Source organism: Pan paniscus, chromosome 16, assembly GCF_029289425.2.
Source record: "Pan paniscus chromosome 16, NHGRI_mPanPan1-v2.0_pri, whole genome shotgun sequence".
Taxonomy (NCBI): Eukaryota; Metazoa; Chordata; class Mammalia; order Primates; family Hominidae; genus Pan; species Pan paniscus.
In genome coordinates, this window is record NC_073265.2 from 55,138,905 (window position 1) to 55,154,655 (window position 15,751).

The window sequence follows — 15,751 nt, forward strand, 5'->3', positions numbered from 1 at the left end:
TTCTCCTGCCTCAGCCTCCCGAGTAGCTGGGATTACAGGCGCCAACCACCACGACTGGCTAATTTTTTGTATTTTTAGTAGAGATGGGGTTTCACCATGTTAGCCAGGGTGGTCTCGATCTCCTGACCTGGTGATACACCCGCCTCGGCCTCCCAAAGTGCTGGGATTAAAGGCGTGAGCCACCGTGCCTGGCCTTGAATTTTTTTTTAACCTGTTATGTCGTCTCCTGAATAGTTAGCCATGGTGCCTTGATTTAATCTTATGTCATTGTTCTCAAATGCCATGATTTCTCTTTAATAGTAGTTGTCATTATGTAAGGGTAAGTTATTGCCCATTGCATTGAATATGTTAAATTGTAATTATAAGAAGAGGTGCCAGCTAGTGACCTTACATCAGTGATCTTTTAAGTTCTGAAGGGTTCTGCAGAAAAGTTAGACTTCTTGAGTTTGGGTTGCCCATCAGAGCTGGTCACATTTCTTTGATCATTGAGAAAATGAATATCTTAATTTTTGTCTTTGCTGACTTGTATTTATAAAATACAAATGCTTTTAGTGGGTTGAGCTGTTGTGATAATCTCTTCCATCTACCTTAGAGAAGAAGCTGTACTATTTAGACAGTTTTGGCCAACACTAGAAGCAAAAGAATTCAAAGGCTGGGTGGATATTTAAGAACTTATTCTAACCTGTCAGGTTTCAATTTGTGGGGCTTGGTTTAACAGAGGAAAAAAAAAATAAATTGATTTTCTGATGTCTCACAAATATCACATACCTGGAAAAAAATTAAAACAAAAAATGAATTTTGTAAAAGATTATGTATGACTTCCATTTGCTCTGTAAAAAAATGAACAAAGATTGTGAAAGGATCCTCTTCCACCACATCATTTAATGGGTTAGCGGAACAGATAGGGAGCTATGACACTAGCACCAAAGAGAGATTTTTTCTTCTGGTTGGGTGGTGCTGGTGCCACGCCCCTTTCTGGGATTTGACAGGTCTTTCCCACTCACCTATACAATATGCCAAATAAACTGGAGTTGTCATTTTAATGTATTAAAGAATGATTGGGTTCCCCCAAACTGTAGGAGGTCGATGGTAACAATAAAGTGATACAAAATGCTAATGTCATTATAATTTATGTAAGGGAGACCATTAGGCTGAGAATCAATATGATTGAGGTTATCTATTCTCCTGAAAAGTGAATTGGAGAATAAAGAAAGAATATTTGAAAGGATGTTGTGTACTAGGCAATATACTAGCATGTATTAGAAAATACGGTAAACTGTGGGTTAGAAGAGTGAAAGTAGCTGGTATGATAGAGCACTGGACTGAGTAACGAAGAGATTCTAGTCATGGCTCTTGCGGTCATTTCATTTTTGAGCCTCACATTCTTCCAATTAATGAGGGTACCAGATTAAATAAATTCTGGGGATTCATCCCAATTCGAACTCTGTAATTCTCTGAATGAACTCTCTCTTCAATTAAAGCCAAATTATTAACATTTTAACTCAAGTTTAAATTTAATAGAGAAGTCAAAATGAGGTATTACACTTTGTGGAATGTTTTTGGTCTTATCACAATAACCTGATTAAAATGGTGCCTTTATTTCCATGTTTATTCCTTTAAATAAGATGAAAGCTTTCAGAACATTTATTTGCAAAATGACTGTCAATATCAACAATATGCATCAAAGTACCATATATGCTAAGGGAGAGGAGCACTTGATGGGCTGCTATGTTAACTGTAAATTGAGAACTGCTTGTTTTATGGCTTTTGCTGTTAAAAAATGCTGGCTTTTAATATGTACTTTAAAATATACTCATGTCTGGGAGAGAACTTTTAAAAACATTTTGTGTTTAATTTTTAAAAAATTATTTCTTTAATAGGAATCTACAAGAAGGTAGATCAGTCCACAGGCTAGCTATCCAGTAGAACCAGTGATTAAATCCAAGTGTACAGGTTTATGTGTGCATGTACATGATATACATGGTATTTGGGGGTTGTTGATCTAGTGATCTAATTATTAATAGTGAAAACATTATTTAAATTCAATTCTTTGACATTTATTAATTATAGGATAGTTCCTGACACGGGTGTGAGCACAAAATGTTATGTATATTGGCTAACTATGTTACCAGTACCAGTGGTGGTAGTGAGAATTAGCAGCCAACAGGATTCCTTTACTATGTTTGAGTCAGTGGAACTTAACCTTGCTCCAAACCACAAAATCTCAGACCTTTTTAACTCTCATCCCAATGAATAATGTACTGTTTTTAGCACCTGTCCCCCTGTTGACAACCTTTAATCTCTCAGCATACCATTTTCTCAGGTATTTCTAGGGAAGTGGTACCGTTCCTTGTCATATCTTTTAAGAAGTTGCTGACCATTGTACTAGCCTCTGTGCCAGTCTTTCATCATATGGGCCGAAGAATACTGTAGAAGAAGATCATGCCTGAGACGGGACAGTCTGGGAAGCCCCAAGAAGCAACACTTTCCACAGGCTATCTTTGATGTGAAACCAATTCTGGAGGAGGCAGTTGGGGTCCTCAGTTACTAGTTTTGGTTTACATTAGAGTGGATGCCTAAATAACAGGACTGTACTTTGTACAGTCCCCATGCTTTCTCTTACCCAAGGATCTGGAGTGCCATCTGCTAGGCTGGACAGTGGCTTGGGAAGCAGAAGGTGGAATGAGGAGGGAATCTGACAACTGAAGCTAAAGACCAGAGCTTCCACTTTCTGTGGGTTTGGATTAGAGCATTGTTTAGTCTTTCTAGCTTTGCAAGCCCAGGGAAGAAAATACATAATCAGCACCCCACTAATCACCAGGGCTCTCCATTTATCTCTCCCCTTTGGTAATCACTACATTGTAAGATCCACAAGGGCAGGGAACATGCTTTTTTCATACAGGTTGAGCATCCCTAATCCAAAAATTCAAAAATGCTCTAAAATTGGAAACGTGAGCACTAACATGATGTCACAAATGGAAAATTTCACACCTGACCTCAGGTGACAAGTCACAGTCAAAACGCAGGCACGCCACACAGTTTATTCAGTGTTCCCGCAGAGGTGTACAGTAACCTTTCAATCAAAACAGCATCGTAGGTGGAGACTGAAAGCCAGCTGTTGGTGGTGGTTAACTGCTGGTACAGATACTCTGGTGATGCTACTGTGCTGCTTAGTTACCCTGAACACATTCTTTTTCACTGTATTAATGATACATCATATTTTTTAAATACTAGTGTGAATGTGTGAATAAGTGTAAGAAAATGAATTGCTTATTGGTAGCATAGAAATTCACAGTCACGAATGATGGTGTTGCAAACCACCACAGATTGTCCACATGGGTGGCTGAGACAGTGACACCTTTGCTTTCTGATGGTTCCATACACACAAACTTTATTTCATGCACAAAATTATTAAAAATATTGTATAAAATTACCTTTAGGCTATGTGTACAAGGTATATATGAAATGTAAAATGAATTGCATGTTTAAACTTGGGTCCCATCCCAAAGATAGCTCATTATGTATATGCAGATATTCCAAAATTTGAAAAAATCCCGAATTTGAAACACTTCTGGTCCCAAGCATTTTGGATACTCAATCTGTATTTACATTCATAGTATCTATCTCCCCCTCCCCTTGACAATTGCATGTCAGGACAATTAGGGAGGGCCATCTAAAAAGAGTGAGAGGGCTAGTCTTAGGGTTCATTCTGGTGTAGCCTGGGGAGCTATGAGAATTACTATTTAAATTTTAAAGTTTTTAATTAAAAATTATACAGAATTATATATTACAATTATATAAATATATACTTATATATAATTATTATACAAAAGTATAAAAGTACAATGAACCCCCCTATGTATCCATCTCTTCATAGAAAGAGTTTCCATCTCCTGTTGCTGCATATTGATTAAATGGGTCTCTTCTTTCTTCCCTCTGGTTAAATGAATGGCTAATGTGTCATTCTTGAGTGCACAACTTGCAGCAATTGGCCATTAGTTATCATTCATAGTATTGAGTAATATTCTGAGACTTGTAATGCATAATCTTACACTACTGTCAGTAAATATCTTTTTTAGTCTTAAAAGTCTTTGATTATGTTTTGTCTTTAACTGAGATGTCAACTCATAGCTCTTGAGAACTACCTATTAGTAATTTCTTCTGAATGGGTCTTCAGAATGTGAGGGTTATGTACATATGAGGATTATATACAAACCTTTGGAACTATGAAGGAGGAATTTTAAACTTATTTGAATGAACTCAGTAAGCCATATTTTAGCATCTGTATTTTATTACAAAATTAATCCTGTTGCTTCTTTACCAGTTTGATCACAAGTTTATGTCTTTAAAGTTTATAAAATAGATATACCCATAGTAACTATACTAGATGATAACTTCTACTAGTGGAAAGCTATTCATTGCGTTATAGAAATGAAGTGGCCCTTACACTGGCCCTTATTCATTCCATTTAAATACCTTTGTGCCTGTGGAGCTGAGCACAAACTGTAATAGTTGTCTTTGAGTCCAAATGTTTGTGAAAGCTGAGAAACCCTCTAATTTTAGTATACTGAATGTATATGAGATTTTTTTTTTTTTTTTTGAGACAGAGTCTCGCTCTGTCACCCAGGCTGGAGTGCAGTGGTGCGATCTCGGCTCACTGCAAGCTCCACCTCCCAGGTTCACGCCATTCTCCTGCCTCAGCCTCCTGAGTAGCTGGGACTACAGGCGCCCGCCACCAGGCCCGGCTAATTTTTTGTTTGTTTTTTTAGTAGAGACGGGGTTTCACTATGTTAGCCAGGATGGTCTCGATCTCCTGACCTCGTGATCTGCCCGCCTCGGCCTCCCAAAGTGCTGGGTTTACAGGTGTGAGCCACCGCACCCGGCCCCGAGATTTTTAAATAAGTTTTGAACATGAATAAAAATATGGTGCTCACATTTATTACTTTAAAGAAAGAGACTCCTCTATCAAAAATTTGATACAAGTTTTTCACTTATTTTCAAACATCTACTAGAATAATTTTCATTCTTCCAGGTGTTTAAAGTGCCCAAGCAGGATGTAGGTTAGTTCTACCCTTAAACTTAAGGTGTAGATTATAAGCACGTTTTCCATTTGCAACACAACAGTAGGCATTCTTGTTAAATTAGTTTGAGAAATTTGTTTTATTTTGTACAAGGTACAATCCCTCTGCACAGTGAACATATATTACAAATCTGTGATTTAAAAAAGTATTGCCATTTCATAGTCTCATTAATACCTCTCTGTACAATAATGGTTTTTCTTTCATTCATTTTAATTGTACACATATTAATTTTTTGAAAATTTAGTTTCTGAAAAATAATTGAACAGATCTTTCAAAGTCACCCATAAAATGCACAGTATACATGTTTAGGCTGACCATGAACCTATTCGTGATGGTGTTAGACAGAAGTTTCTAACAGTTGCTTTGTAAGATTGAAATGTCTTTTACTGATAACTGTTCGATAGGGGAAGGCAGCTATTGTCACCATAATCACACCCTCTGCCTTTCCCTTCTCCTCTGTATTGCCTGGTTTGACTTGTATTACATTTCCTTAAAAAGTCATGGAATGCTAGAGCTGAAGGGTTAGTAGAGCTGTCTTCCCACTCTCTGCTTCTCCCCTTTTTATGCATAGAAAAAAAGGGAGCCCAGAGAGGGCAACTAACTTGACCAGAGTAACACTGAAATCTCTTGATTCAGTGCCTAGCCATTCCACCTCTTGCTGAATACCTTTGCCCAGAGGATAGTTGACAAAAGGGGCGAAACTTCAAACTTGAGTGATGCTGCTTGTTTGCAGTTTGCCAGGCAGCAGTTATTGTACATGCAGGATAAGGGAAGAAGAGAAAACCTGGGATTGAGTTGAAGTTTCTCCTTGCTGATCTGACATCTTCATGCTGCTCATCCTTGCTTCACAAACACTTGCTGCCCTGAAATACTGAGGTAAGCTGCTTACCTATATTTCTTTCTACATATGTATGAGAAATATTTACTTGGGTCTCCAAAGTAATTTTCTAATATTTATATTTTAATAAGGCTTTTTTGGAAAGTAAATTTACTATTGCTAATCAGTTGCTCCCATGCACACATGCAACATTCATGTAAGTATTACATATTTTCCTCTAACAGTAAAATCTGCTTATGCCTTGAGTGATGTGGGAAGGGGAGATGTACTCATTTATTTATTTTTTTGCTTTTTCTGATTATTGCCCAAAGTATTGTGTTCCAATGGCAGGCTTCCAATTTCTATCAAGGGTTTCAGAACTCTCATACTTCCTGTAGCAGTATTCCAGCTTCGCAGTCATTTAGTTCCTCTTCTGTGTATCTTTTTGGAAGTGTTTTTTACTGGCTGGACTGTACCAGTGAATAGAGTGGTACAGGAGTAGCCGTTAGCTTCCTAGGTTTGCCCTTTTTGTTTTTAATTCTTGTGAGAAGGTTCTCTTTAGGGCTTGGGAGTTGATTTCCTTTCATTTGGACTTATCTGAGCCTCAGTTTATCTATGTTCATAGTGGAAGGTATAGACACATCTGAATACTGGGATCTGGAGCATTAGCTCATTGTAATGCATATTGGGCTAGCTCAGTAAGTAGTAGTTTTAAGACAGAAGGTGGAAGGACTTCATATCCTCATGCTGTTTACAGTAACATTTTTACATCACATTACAGCAACTGGTTACAGTCCATTCTTTTTTGGATCATTTAGTTCCATCAAAAAGCATAATGTACTTTAAGCAGTGTAAACTTGCTGTATCCACATTTGTCCAATTTCCTGTATACTTTTAGGTTTCATACTACGTCAATCTCAAGATTTATGAAGAACTTGAAAGCAAGTACTCTTTTGAGTCAAGGGATGCTGACCAAATAAAATGAGGAGGCCAACTAGCCGTCTTTTACTTAATCCCGACCAGTCTATGACTGCTTGCTTAAAGGATCATCTTAGAGCTCTGTTTTACATGGAATGATTCAGGTGTTGGATGGACTAAGTAGATATGACAAAGCCAGGACTAACTTGTAATGTCCTTGAACTTTGAATTGGCAAAATTTGATAAAGCTGCCCTAGGAATCTTATTGTAGACTGAAAGAGACACTGCTGCACTTTGGAAACGTGTGTGTGCGTCTCTGTGTGTTTAAACCTATCACTTAGGGGGCAGAAGAAAGTAAAGTCTTGTTTTTTAAAATAGAAGTTGTCAGCATTAGACTATATAGATTCTGTAATCTTGGCTGTTGTAATTTGATGGACCAGACAGATATGTACAGACATTTTAAGACTGTTCTGTTTAAGAACAGTTCATGTCTGTGTACTAATTGTCTTCGGTAATAAAACAGATGTTGATGGTAACAGCAACCAAGACTACATATACGTTTCAGGTGCTTTAAAGTAATCCTCTTCCCTCCCCAGTCTCCTTTTTGTCCTAGGAAGGTTTGTTAAACCTACATGTTTTTAAAATATCACGTTTCAGATAAATATATATATATATATCAGCTATATTTAGCTGATGTTGATGAGTAGCTGTATCTTAAAATGTTTTAAAAATCATATAATCCCGGGCATTTGGGGCTGAGTGGGTGATAGGATTTGCCTTTGAGAACACAATTCCTTGAACAATTATCCCAGTCCCACCTGGACGCTCTTCTTTAGTTCCAGGTGAACGTAATAACTAACATGCAGCTGGAGCCAGTCTGTACCATTACTTCAAGTCAAGGGACTGTCTTCTTTCAGAGTCAGAATATTCAGTAGAGCACACTGCAAGAGAGAAGCTTATCCCTCTTAAGATTGCTTGTCCTGGGATGGCCCATTGGCAGGGCTCTGTCTTACTGGGAGGAGGTCATAATGACCAGGAATATGGCTGTTCCTAGGTAGGTCGTATGCATTCTGGATATAGCTGGAGTTATGACCGCAACCTTCTTGGACCACACTGACTGTGGGCTCTAAGAAATATAGTGAAAAATGAGTTCAGAGAACAGATTAGCTTTGGTTGCCTTGTTGGAGAGGAAGAGAGTTCTACTTAACTTGGGGAAAGGAGCCAGGGATTTATAAATTTATGACAAATACATGAGGGTTAGGACTGAGGCTTGCTCAGGAGATGGAAAACTAAGTGAATGTGCTGTCAACATCCAAGCCTCTCGTCAACACCAAAGGATTTAAAATATCCTAGAGGTAGGACTCTTACCAGTGAGCCCAGGGACATAAACTGGGAGAAGGTAGAAGGTGATTTAGAGACTTGTTGATGTCTCTGATTGCTTTCTTTTTTAAAATGAGATTTGTATCAACAATCAGTTGTGTGTGTGTGCGTACACGTGCATGTGCCCATTTCCCACCCCCAGTATTTGTTTCATATTAGTCCTGGTGTTTTTTAAAGCAGAGTTGGTACAATAATTTGACTTCCTGCATTAGCTAGGAGGGTAGTCCTAGAAAAGACAGTTCACCTTAGAGATGCCTTTAAAAGCAACAAAAGAAGGATGTGTGGTCAAGGTGGGGTGAGTGGAGAGGGCTTGCTTTTACTTCAAATGCTGCACTATTGCCCTGATTTCACTAAGTTACTTATTTGAGACACCTACCAACTTCATATATATTTTTATTAGATGTCGACAAGGATGGCACATCTGTGTACGGAGACCCCATGTGCACAGGCGACTTCATTTCTACATAGCTGCTTTCTGGAAGCTTGCAGGTGAGGATGGGTAGGTCCTTAATTGTGGCGTAAGGGTTTTCACTGCTATTCAAGGAACAAGTACTAGAACTGCACACGGATTCTTTCATGTAATCTGCAAGGCAAGAGACATTTCTTAGGACAAGCAAGAATACAAGTCTTCATGTTAATATCAGAAGCAGACTGCAGTTGAGTTTATGTGCCTTCAGGATCCTAGGGCTGGAAAAGCCAGGATAATCCAAGATTTATTTACTTATTAAATGTGCTGAGAAGTGCTCTCCCAGGTAGGCAGAGTTCTTTTTCCAAAGAAACTTATGTTTTTGAAGGATAGGAACATTTTTGTTTTTAGTAGTTGGGTATTAATTCAAGATATGCATAATATGCTTTGACATGTATTTAATTTTTGTAAATTCCTGCAAGGGTTGCTGATAGTTGCATTTTATGAGATGAAGGCTCAGAGATATGAAGTGACTTAGCTAAAGTCACACAGCTAGTGAATGGCAGTGCCAAGACTTGAATCCATGCCTTCGGACTCCTTGGCCTGTGCATTTTCTGTGATGATATTCTTGTGAATTCTTCTTTTTTGAGATGTTGCCTAGGCTGGTCTCAAACTCCTGGGCTTAAGTGATTCTCCCGCCTCAGCCTCCTGAGTAGCTGGTATTATCGGTACGTGCCACCACACCTGACTTGAATTGTTTTCAATGACTGAGAAGCTTAGGTTCAGAAGAAGTAGGCATGCATGTTTTAGCACAGATGTCAGCAATTTGACAGCCTATAAGTGGCAGACTCTTAGCAGTATCCCTGCCCTCCAGGAGCTCCTCAGAATAGGGTAGACTGAAGTGTAATTGAGGTGTAAAAAGCACGTCAGTCTTAAGCTAGCCTTTGGAAAGTTCCTGTTTTCTAGCAAGCCTGTATCGTGTTCTTGGGTTGCTTACCCCCCTGTTCTTGTCAATGCTAACTGAAACCTATTTCAGCAGTATCTTTCTGATACTAGAGCTCATGCTTCCTTTCCTGCCACCTCTCAGTTGTATAGTTGTACCATCCCCAAGACTTCAGAGTACAAAAGGATGCAGGCTGGTTTCCAAATATGAAATGAGGTACTGTAGCTTCACTGGAGGAAGATGGGTTCTTTAGTGACTGGGAGTTACGGAAGGAAAGGGGATTCCCTCTTTCAGCCTCTGTACCATTCTCCGTTTGGGGAAGATCACTGCCTCCTGCAGATAGTCCCAGGCAAGGCAGGATTTGCCTGGAAAGAGCAGTAAACTCTAATCTAGCAGCTCTGACCTTCTTCTGTGAGGCTCTGCTAGACAAGGGATCTAGACACAAGCACTGAGCTGCTTGAGTTGATAGAAGTGATCTAAAAGGCGTCTCAGCACTAAATTTCTGTGAAAGGTAGCAGATGGTGAAATTCTTGGATGATCTGTCACTAGAACTACCACAGTTTACATTTTGGGCTGCTATTTATGCTGTCTCCAATTTGTGAGAGTAATGAAAATGGTAAAAAGTGAAAGTGATAATGTAACTCAATGGATGACTTAGATGTACCTTGGGACCCTGAAAGCAGAACACTCCATATGGCTGAAGTAGCTAGATGTGTGCCACCACAAGTAGTCTTATCTCCCATAAAAGGCAACTGGTTGGAAGAGGATTTACTTTTCTGTTAAAGTAGATGTCCATTCTGTTGATGTTTGTTTTAGCAGATAGTATTTCCTCAATCTTGTACAAAAATATGTTCACCCATTAGTTCCTTCAAGTGTTCACACTACACTCTGTGGTATAGGTAGAGCAATAATTATCTCTCTCCTCTCATTGCTTATTGAGGAAGTCATTGCTTATGAGATTTAGAGTGGAAATTGACTTCCTCAGGATCACACTGCTTATCAGTAGCAGAGCAAACTCTGTAGAACCAGGCTCAGCATTTTCCATCACAATTTAGCCCAGAAGTAGAGAGGGATGTTGGCTTTAGTCACGTCTTAAGATTGTGGCCTCTTTAGCATATGACTCTAGAGAGAAGGAGAAAACATGCTTGCGAGACACTGAACGATCTCAGCTAGCACCAGCAAGGCCTAAAGGGAGGCCAGATAGGCCCGGATGCTGGTTGACTTTTATTTCAAATGCTGCACTACTGCCCTGATTTCACTAAGTTACTTATTTGAGACACCTACCAACTTCATATATATTTTTATTAGATGTCGACAAGGATGGCACGTCTGTGTATGGAGACCCCATGTGCACAGGCGACTTCATTTCTACATAGCTGCTTGAACCCTTGACTGTGACCTGCCCAAGCCACATAAATTTGCCCCTTAGAGGGTACTTAGTTTTTTAGTACAAGGAAGTGGTGGTAAGTCCAAGAACCCCAGCATGGCCCATCTGTCCCACTTTGGGTTCTCTGAACTCACCAGCCAAGGAGTAAGGCAATAAGGCACGGAGCTTCTGGTTTGGAAGCTGAGGACTAGCAGTATTTAAAAAAAGGCTATTGCAGCTGCCTCAAGTGCATATTTTCTAACGTGATGAATAACCACTTTATGTAGCAATTATAGTCTTCATTCCAATTAGGTCATTTGAAACTTGTTACATAATGAATAGGGCTGGGCAGAAAGGACTATTACTACTTCAGAATGAGGAATCTGAAGCTCAGAAAATTTGCTAGTATAATTCCTAATGTTAGTAAGTAGTTGAACCCCTATCGTCTCTTAGTTGATACCAATCAAGATGTTTTCCCTCACTACATGTCTTGTTATCCAGTGCTGCTGTCCTTATCTCTAAAGGCAAACTGTATCTGCAGCAGCTCCACCTTACTCTGAACTCACCAGTCAAGGAGTAAGGCAGTAAGGCACAGAGCTTCTGGTTTGGAAGCTGAGGACTAGTAGTATTTAAAGAAAAGCTATTGCAGCTGCCTCAACTGCATATGTTCTAACATGTGAGGAATAACCACTTTATGTAGCACGTATAGTCTTCATTCCAATTAGGTCATTTGAAACTTGTTACATCGTGAATAGGGCTGGGCAGAAAGGACTGTTTTTTCTACTTTAGAATGAGGAATCTGAAGCTCAGAAAATTTGCTAATATAATTCCTAATGTTAGTAAATAGTTTATTCAGGACTCAACCCCTGTCTTCTCTTGATACCAATCAAGATGTTTTCCCTCACTACATGTCTTGTTATCCAGGGCTCCTGTCCATATCTCTAAAGGCAAACTGTATCTGCAGCAGCTCCACCTTACCCTTAACAAGGAATGTCTTTCATCTATGGGGCTAAGCCCAGCTGAGAGAAAAAGGCTAAGCTCTTAAGTTTTTTGTGGATATCCCATGACTGAGTTAGGGCAGTAGGAGAGCCTTGAAGTTCAATGCCTAAAAGAACCTCGGCCAGTTGATAGTGCCTCTTCTCATTTTCACCAGAAAAGTCGGGGCTACTTTAAAGTTTTGAGGAATCAATTGTTGGCTCTGGAGCAGGGGATGATCCTAAATGGATAAAAGAGAAGTTGATGTTTGTGGGGAGGGGCTAAGCTCAGGGGGAAGTATCTTCCATACAGGGGCAGAGGATGGAGCAGTGCATGTGTGTGTTGGCTGGGTGGTGAGAAAAGGGTGTTGAATTATGGACTCATCCGTACCCCATCTCTACTGGGACTGGAGAATGGGGAAGGGCTGGGCAAGCTGGAAACTCCACCTCAGGAAGCCACGTTGTTCTCCAGCTGAGTCATCCACCTGCCTGCAAGAGGGGAGGGCAGGGTTGAGTGGAAGAATAACCAGCTGCTCTTAGATACTTCCTCATCCTTTCATAGCCCCACCCCTGTCCCAGTCCCAGCCCTTCAGGGCATTTTGCAAAGAAAGAGGAAGCATCAACCCAGGCTACCCAAGCTCTGGGAGTCAGTCCTCCAAGGCTTGTCATTTGCATCAGGATTGGCGGCTTGGTCCTGTAATGCCCTGGCATTTGGTCTCATCTGGTTCCTGCCTCCCCACATAGTCATACACTATCAGAGACAGAGGGGGCTTCTGAGATGAACTAAACATTTTCATTTTATAAAGGGAGCATCAAATCTAGAGAGAGGCAGTGATTTTCCAGGGCCACCTTGTGTGTGGGATCTGAGCCCACCTTGGCTTCTAGGTGCATGCTAACCTCCACTAAGGCCCAATTTAACTGTCAGGGAAAAACCCAGGCACCGAATATCCATCTCTTGCTTCTTGGCTTGCTACTATTAATAGAAGGCCACACTGCCTCTTCTCTTCCTGGGCCATAAATTAGCATCCTTCTCTTGATTGAGAGATAGGAGGAGGAGGTCTTGGGGTCAGAACACTGGCTTTAAAAAGTAATCTTCAGGATGTCATTGGGCTCCTAACTACCTAAGAGCCCAAGTTTATGCAAAGACAGACTTGGAAGTTAGATGGGAACGAGCACACAGGCGGGGAAAGTGGCAGCAACAGTGGGCTCAAGGATTCCAGCATCATAAAGGCGATGGAGAATAGCAATTTGAAATGGCTGACAAGGAATTGAACACGAGGCAGTTTGTTGCAGAATCACTGTGCTGGGGGGAGAAGGGGAAATAGAAGGGTGTTGAGCAGTGTAAGTGGTCTCCCTTAACCTCTGGGATGACAGTGAGTGGAGTTCTTCAGTAAGTAACAGGGGAAAGGGCAGGCATTGACTAAGGCTTTTGGAATGTCAGAGCTTGAAGGGGCCTTAGAGATGCTGCTAGTACAGCCCCATCGTTTTATAGTGGAAGAAACCAAGACCCAGAAAACAGTGCTGTGACCTGGTCAGCACCATACAGCAAGAACTAGGACTACAACCTACATTCCTTAACTCCTAGGCTAGGACTTTTTCCCACTGAGTTCAGAGAACACTGAGACTCTTAATTCTTAGTAGTTCTGATTTGGTTTGGCCCAGTAGTTTTAGGAACTAGTTTCATTTGTGCTACAGACTAGCTTATTAAGTGTTTATTTCGGGGGGGCGTTAGCCAATTAGTGGGATTTATTCCATGTTTTGGTAAGTATTGTTATAAAGTTCTGAACTGTGACATTATATTTTCCTCTTTTTCAGTTCTCTTATTCTGATGTATTGGTCCCCAACACCTGCTGGTACATTTGCTTACATAGCTCTCTTTTCTTTTTAAAGGATGATTGTAGCCAGAGTGGTAAAATAAGATCTGGCTGGCTGCCTGCTGAGCCCTCTCCTGCACTCAGAGGTCAGATGTATGATTCTACACAATAGTAATGAAATGTATGCTGAGGCAGAGAGACTGCTTTCCTGAGCTTTGTTTTACATGTATGATTGCGAATCTGAAAGTAACCACCCTAATCAATGTACAGGACAACACAGTGCATAGGAAAGTTGTGTGTTCAGTTATTGGGGTTTCTGGTCCTGAGTTTATTCATGCTTGAGTCATGCGTGGTCTTCAGCTAGAAAGGCCCTTAGAGATCTTTCTGCCCAATCCTTATACCTTTTTGAGCAAGAAACTGAGGTGCCAGGTCATAGTCACGAAATAGAACTGTTCTTTGTTTTCAGCCTTACCTACTGTTCCTCATTTGGATGGTTTAAGTCAAAACGCACAGAAAATTGCCAAGGGAGTAATGTCTGTTGGCTGGCTGTGGATGACCTTTTGTCCTCAGACAGTTCTCTTGGGCTGTGTATATCCTAACAAAGGCCGATAGTGACTCAGCCTTATCGCTGTCTTGTTCAGAATGCAGTACTTACCACCACCCCCTACCCTGAGCTCACCCCACATCTAATCATCTCCCCAAAAGGACTGTAGACGACTAGCTGTTCTTGGTTAGGGAATGGTTGTGTCTTGGTGTATGTAAAACTAGGTCTGAAAGACTAGAACAGTAATCAGGGACATCTGGGTCAGTCTAGACCAGTGTTTGGGGAATAAGCTGCATAAGGATACCCTGAGAGTGCTCTTCACACATGCAGATTCCAGGGCCCCACTCTAGATCTGCATCAGAGTTTTGAGGAGATGGGGTGTGAACATCTGTATTTTTAATAAGCTTTCCAGGTGATTCTGGTACACCGTTAGATTTAGGATATGCATTGGGACCTTTGCTGTCATATCTGTTTGGCTTAAGCGCTTTTTTTTGAGACAGAGTCTTGTTCTGTTGGCCAGGCTGGAGTGCAGTGGCACGATCTGGGTTCACTGCAACCTTTGCCTCCCGGCTTCAAGCAATTCTTGTGCCTCAGCCTCCCAAGTAGCTGGGATTACAGGTGTGTGCCACCATGTCCGGCTAATTTTTGTATGTTTAGTAGAGATAGGGTTTTGCCATGTTGGCCAGGCTGGTCTTGAACTCCTGACCTTAAGTGTTCCACCTGCCTCGGCCTCTCAAAGTGCTGAGATCACAGGTGTGAGCCACTGTGCCTGGCCTTAAGCTGTTTTAAATAGACCTCCTAGACAAAAGAATAGCCCCATTACATTAGTACCACCTTTACAGTATGCAAAAACACTTCCCATCGGTGATTTTATTGGTTACTCATGATAACCTTGTTAGACAGTAGGACAGGCATTAGACAATAGGACAGGCAAAATTATCCCAACCTTGCAGATGAGGAAACTGAGCCTTGGAAAGCTCACAGTCCAGTCTAAGGTCACAGTTAATGAGCAACAGAGTGGCAAGTGACAGAGTTCCAAAGCCCCCTATTTCACACATTCCGGCATTTAAACCTAGGGCAGGACCTGACCTTTCATCTTTGGCTTCACCTGTAGACTTCCTAGAGGGATGGTCCAACTTGCAGTTCCCATGTGTTAGGGATTTGTCTTGGCTTCTCTGCTCTTGGAGGCAGAGATCTCTTGAGGTTGGAGTGCCATACAATATTAACACTGCGTATCATTTTCATTCCTTGTGCCCCCAGAAAGCCAGCAGGTGCAGGGTGGCATTCCTTGCTAGTGCAACGACAGGAGGCCTCTGGGGCAGGTAGATCAACTTTATTTCAGATTTTATAATCAATTTAACTCGTACTAATTGGTTGGATAATGACGCTTTACATTTCCGAAGACATTTAGTTGGCATCTATAAAAAACCCACAAGCATTTGCTAAGCAGGTGCAACTGAAATCGAAAGATGAATTCATTATTATTATGATTGCTCCTCCTGGGCACA

At 40.8% G+C, this 15,751-nt stretch overlaps 1 protein-coding gene across 28 annotated transcripts in view; it reads right to left on the minus strand.

Annotated features, from left to right (window-relative positions):
* Window positions 1-5,130: 5,130 nt before the first annotated feature.
* Window positions 5,131-15,751, minus strand: part of MEGF11 (multiple EGF like domains 11) — a 375,762-nt gene continuing 365,141 nt past the window's right edge. For 8 of the 28 annotated variants that reach the window (XM_034938970.3, XM_034938971.3, XM_034938969.3 and 5 more), the window contains 2 exons: window positions 8,573-8,779; window positions 5,131-7,942 (listed from right to left, as the gene is read on the minus strand). In XM_034938970.3, the coding sequence (XP_034794861.2) occupies window positions 7,782-7,942; window positions 8,573-8,779 (368 nt within the window). In that variant the 3' untranslated portion in view covers window positions 5,131-7,781. Of the gene's footprint in view, window positions 7,943-8,572; window positions 8,780-12,276; window positions 12,375-12,412; window positions 15,700-15,751 lie in introns of those variants that run through there. The other 20 variants (XR_004666566.3, XR_004666558.3, XM_034938982.3 and 17 more) reach the window with 17 other exon arrangements.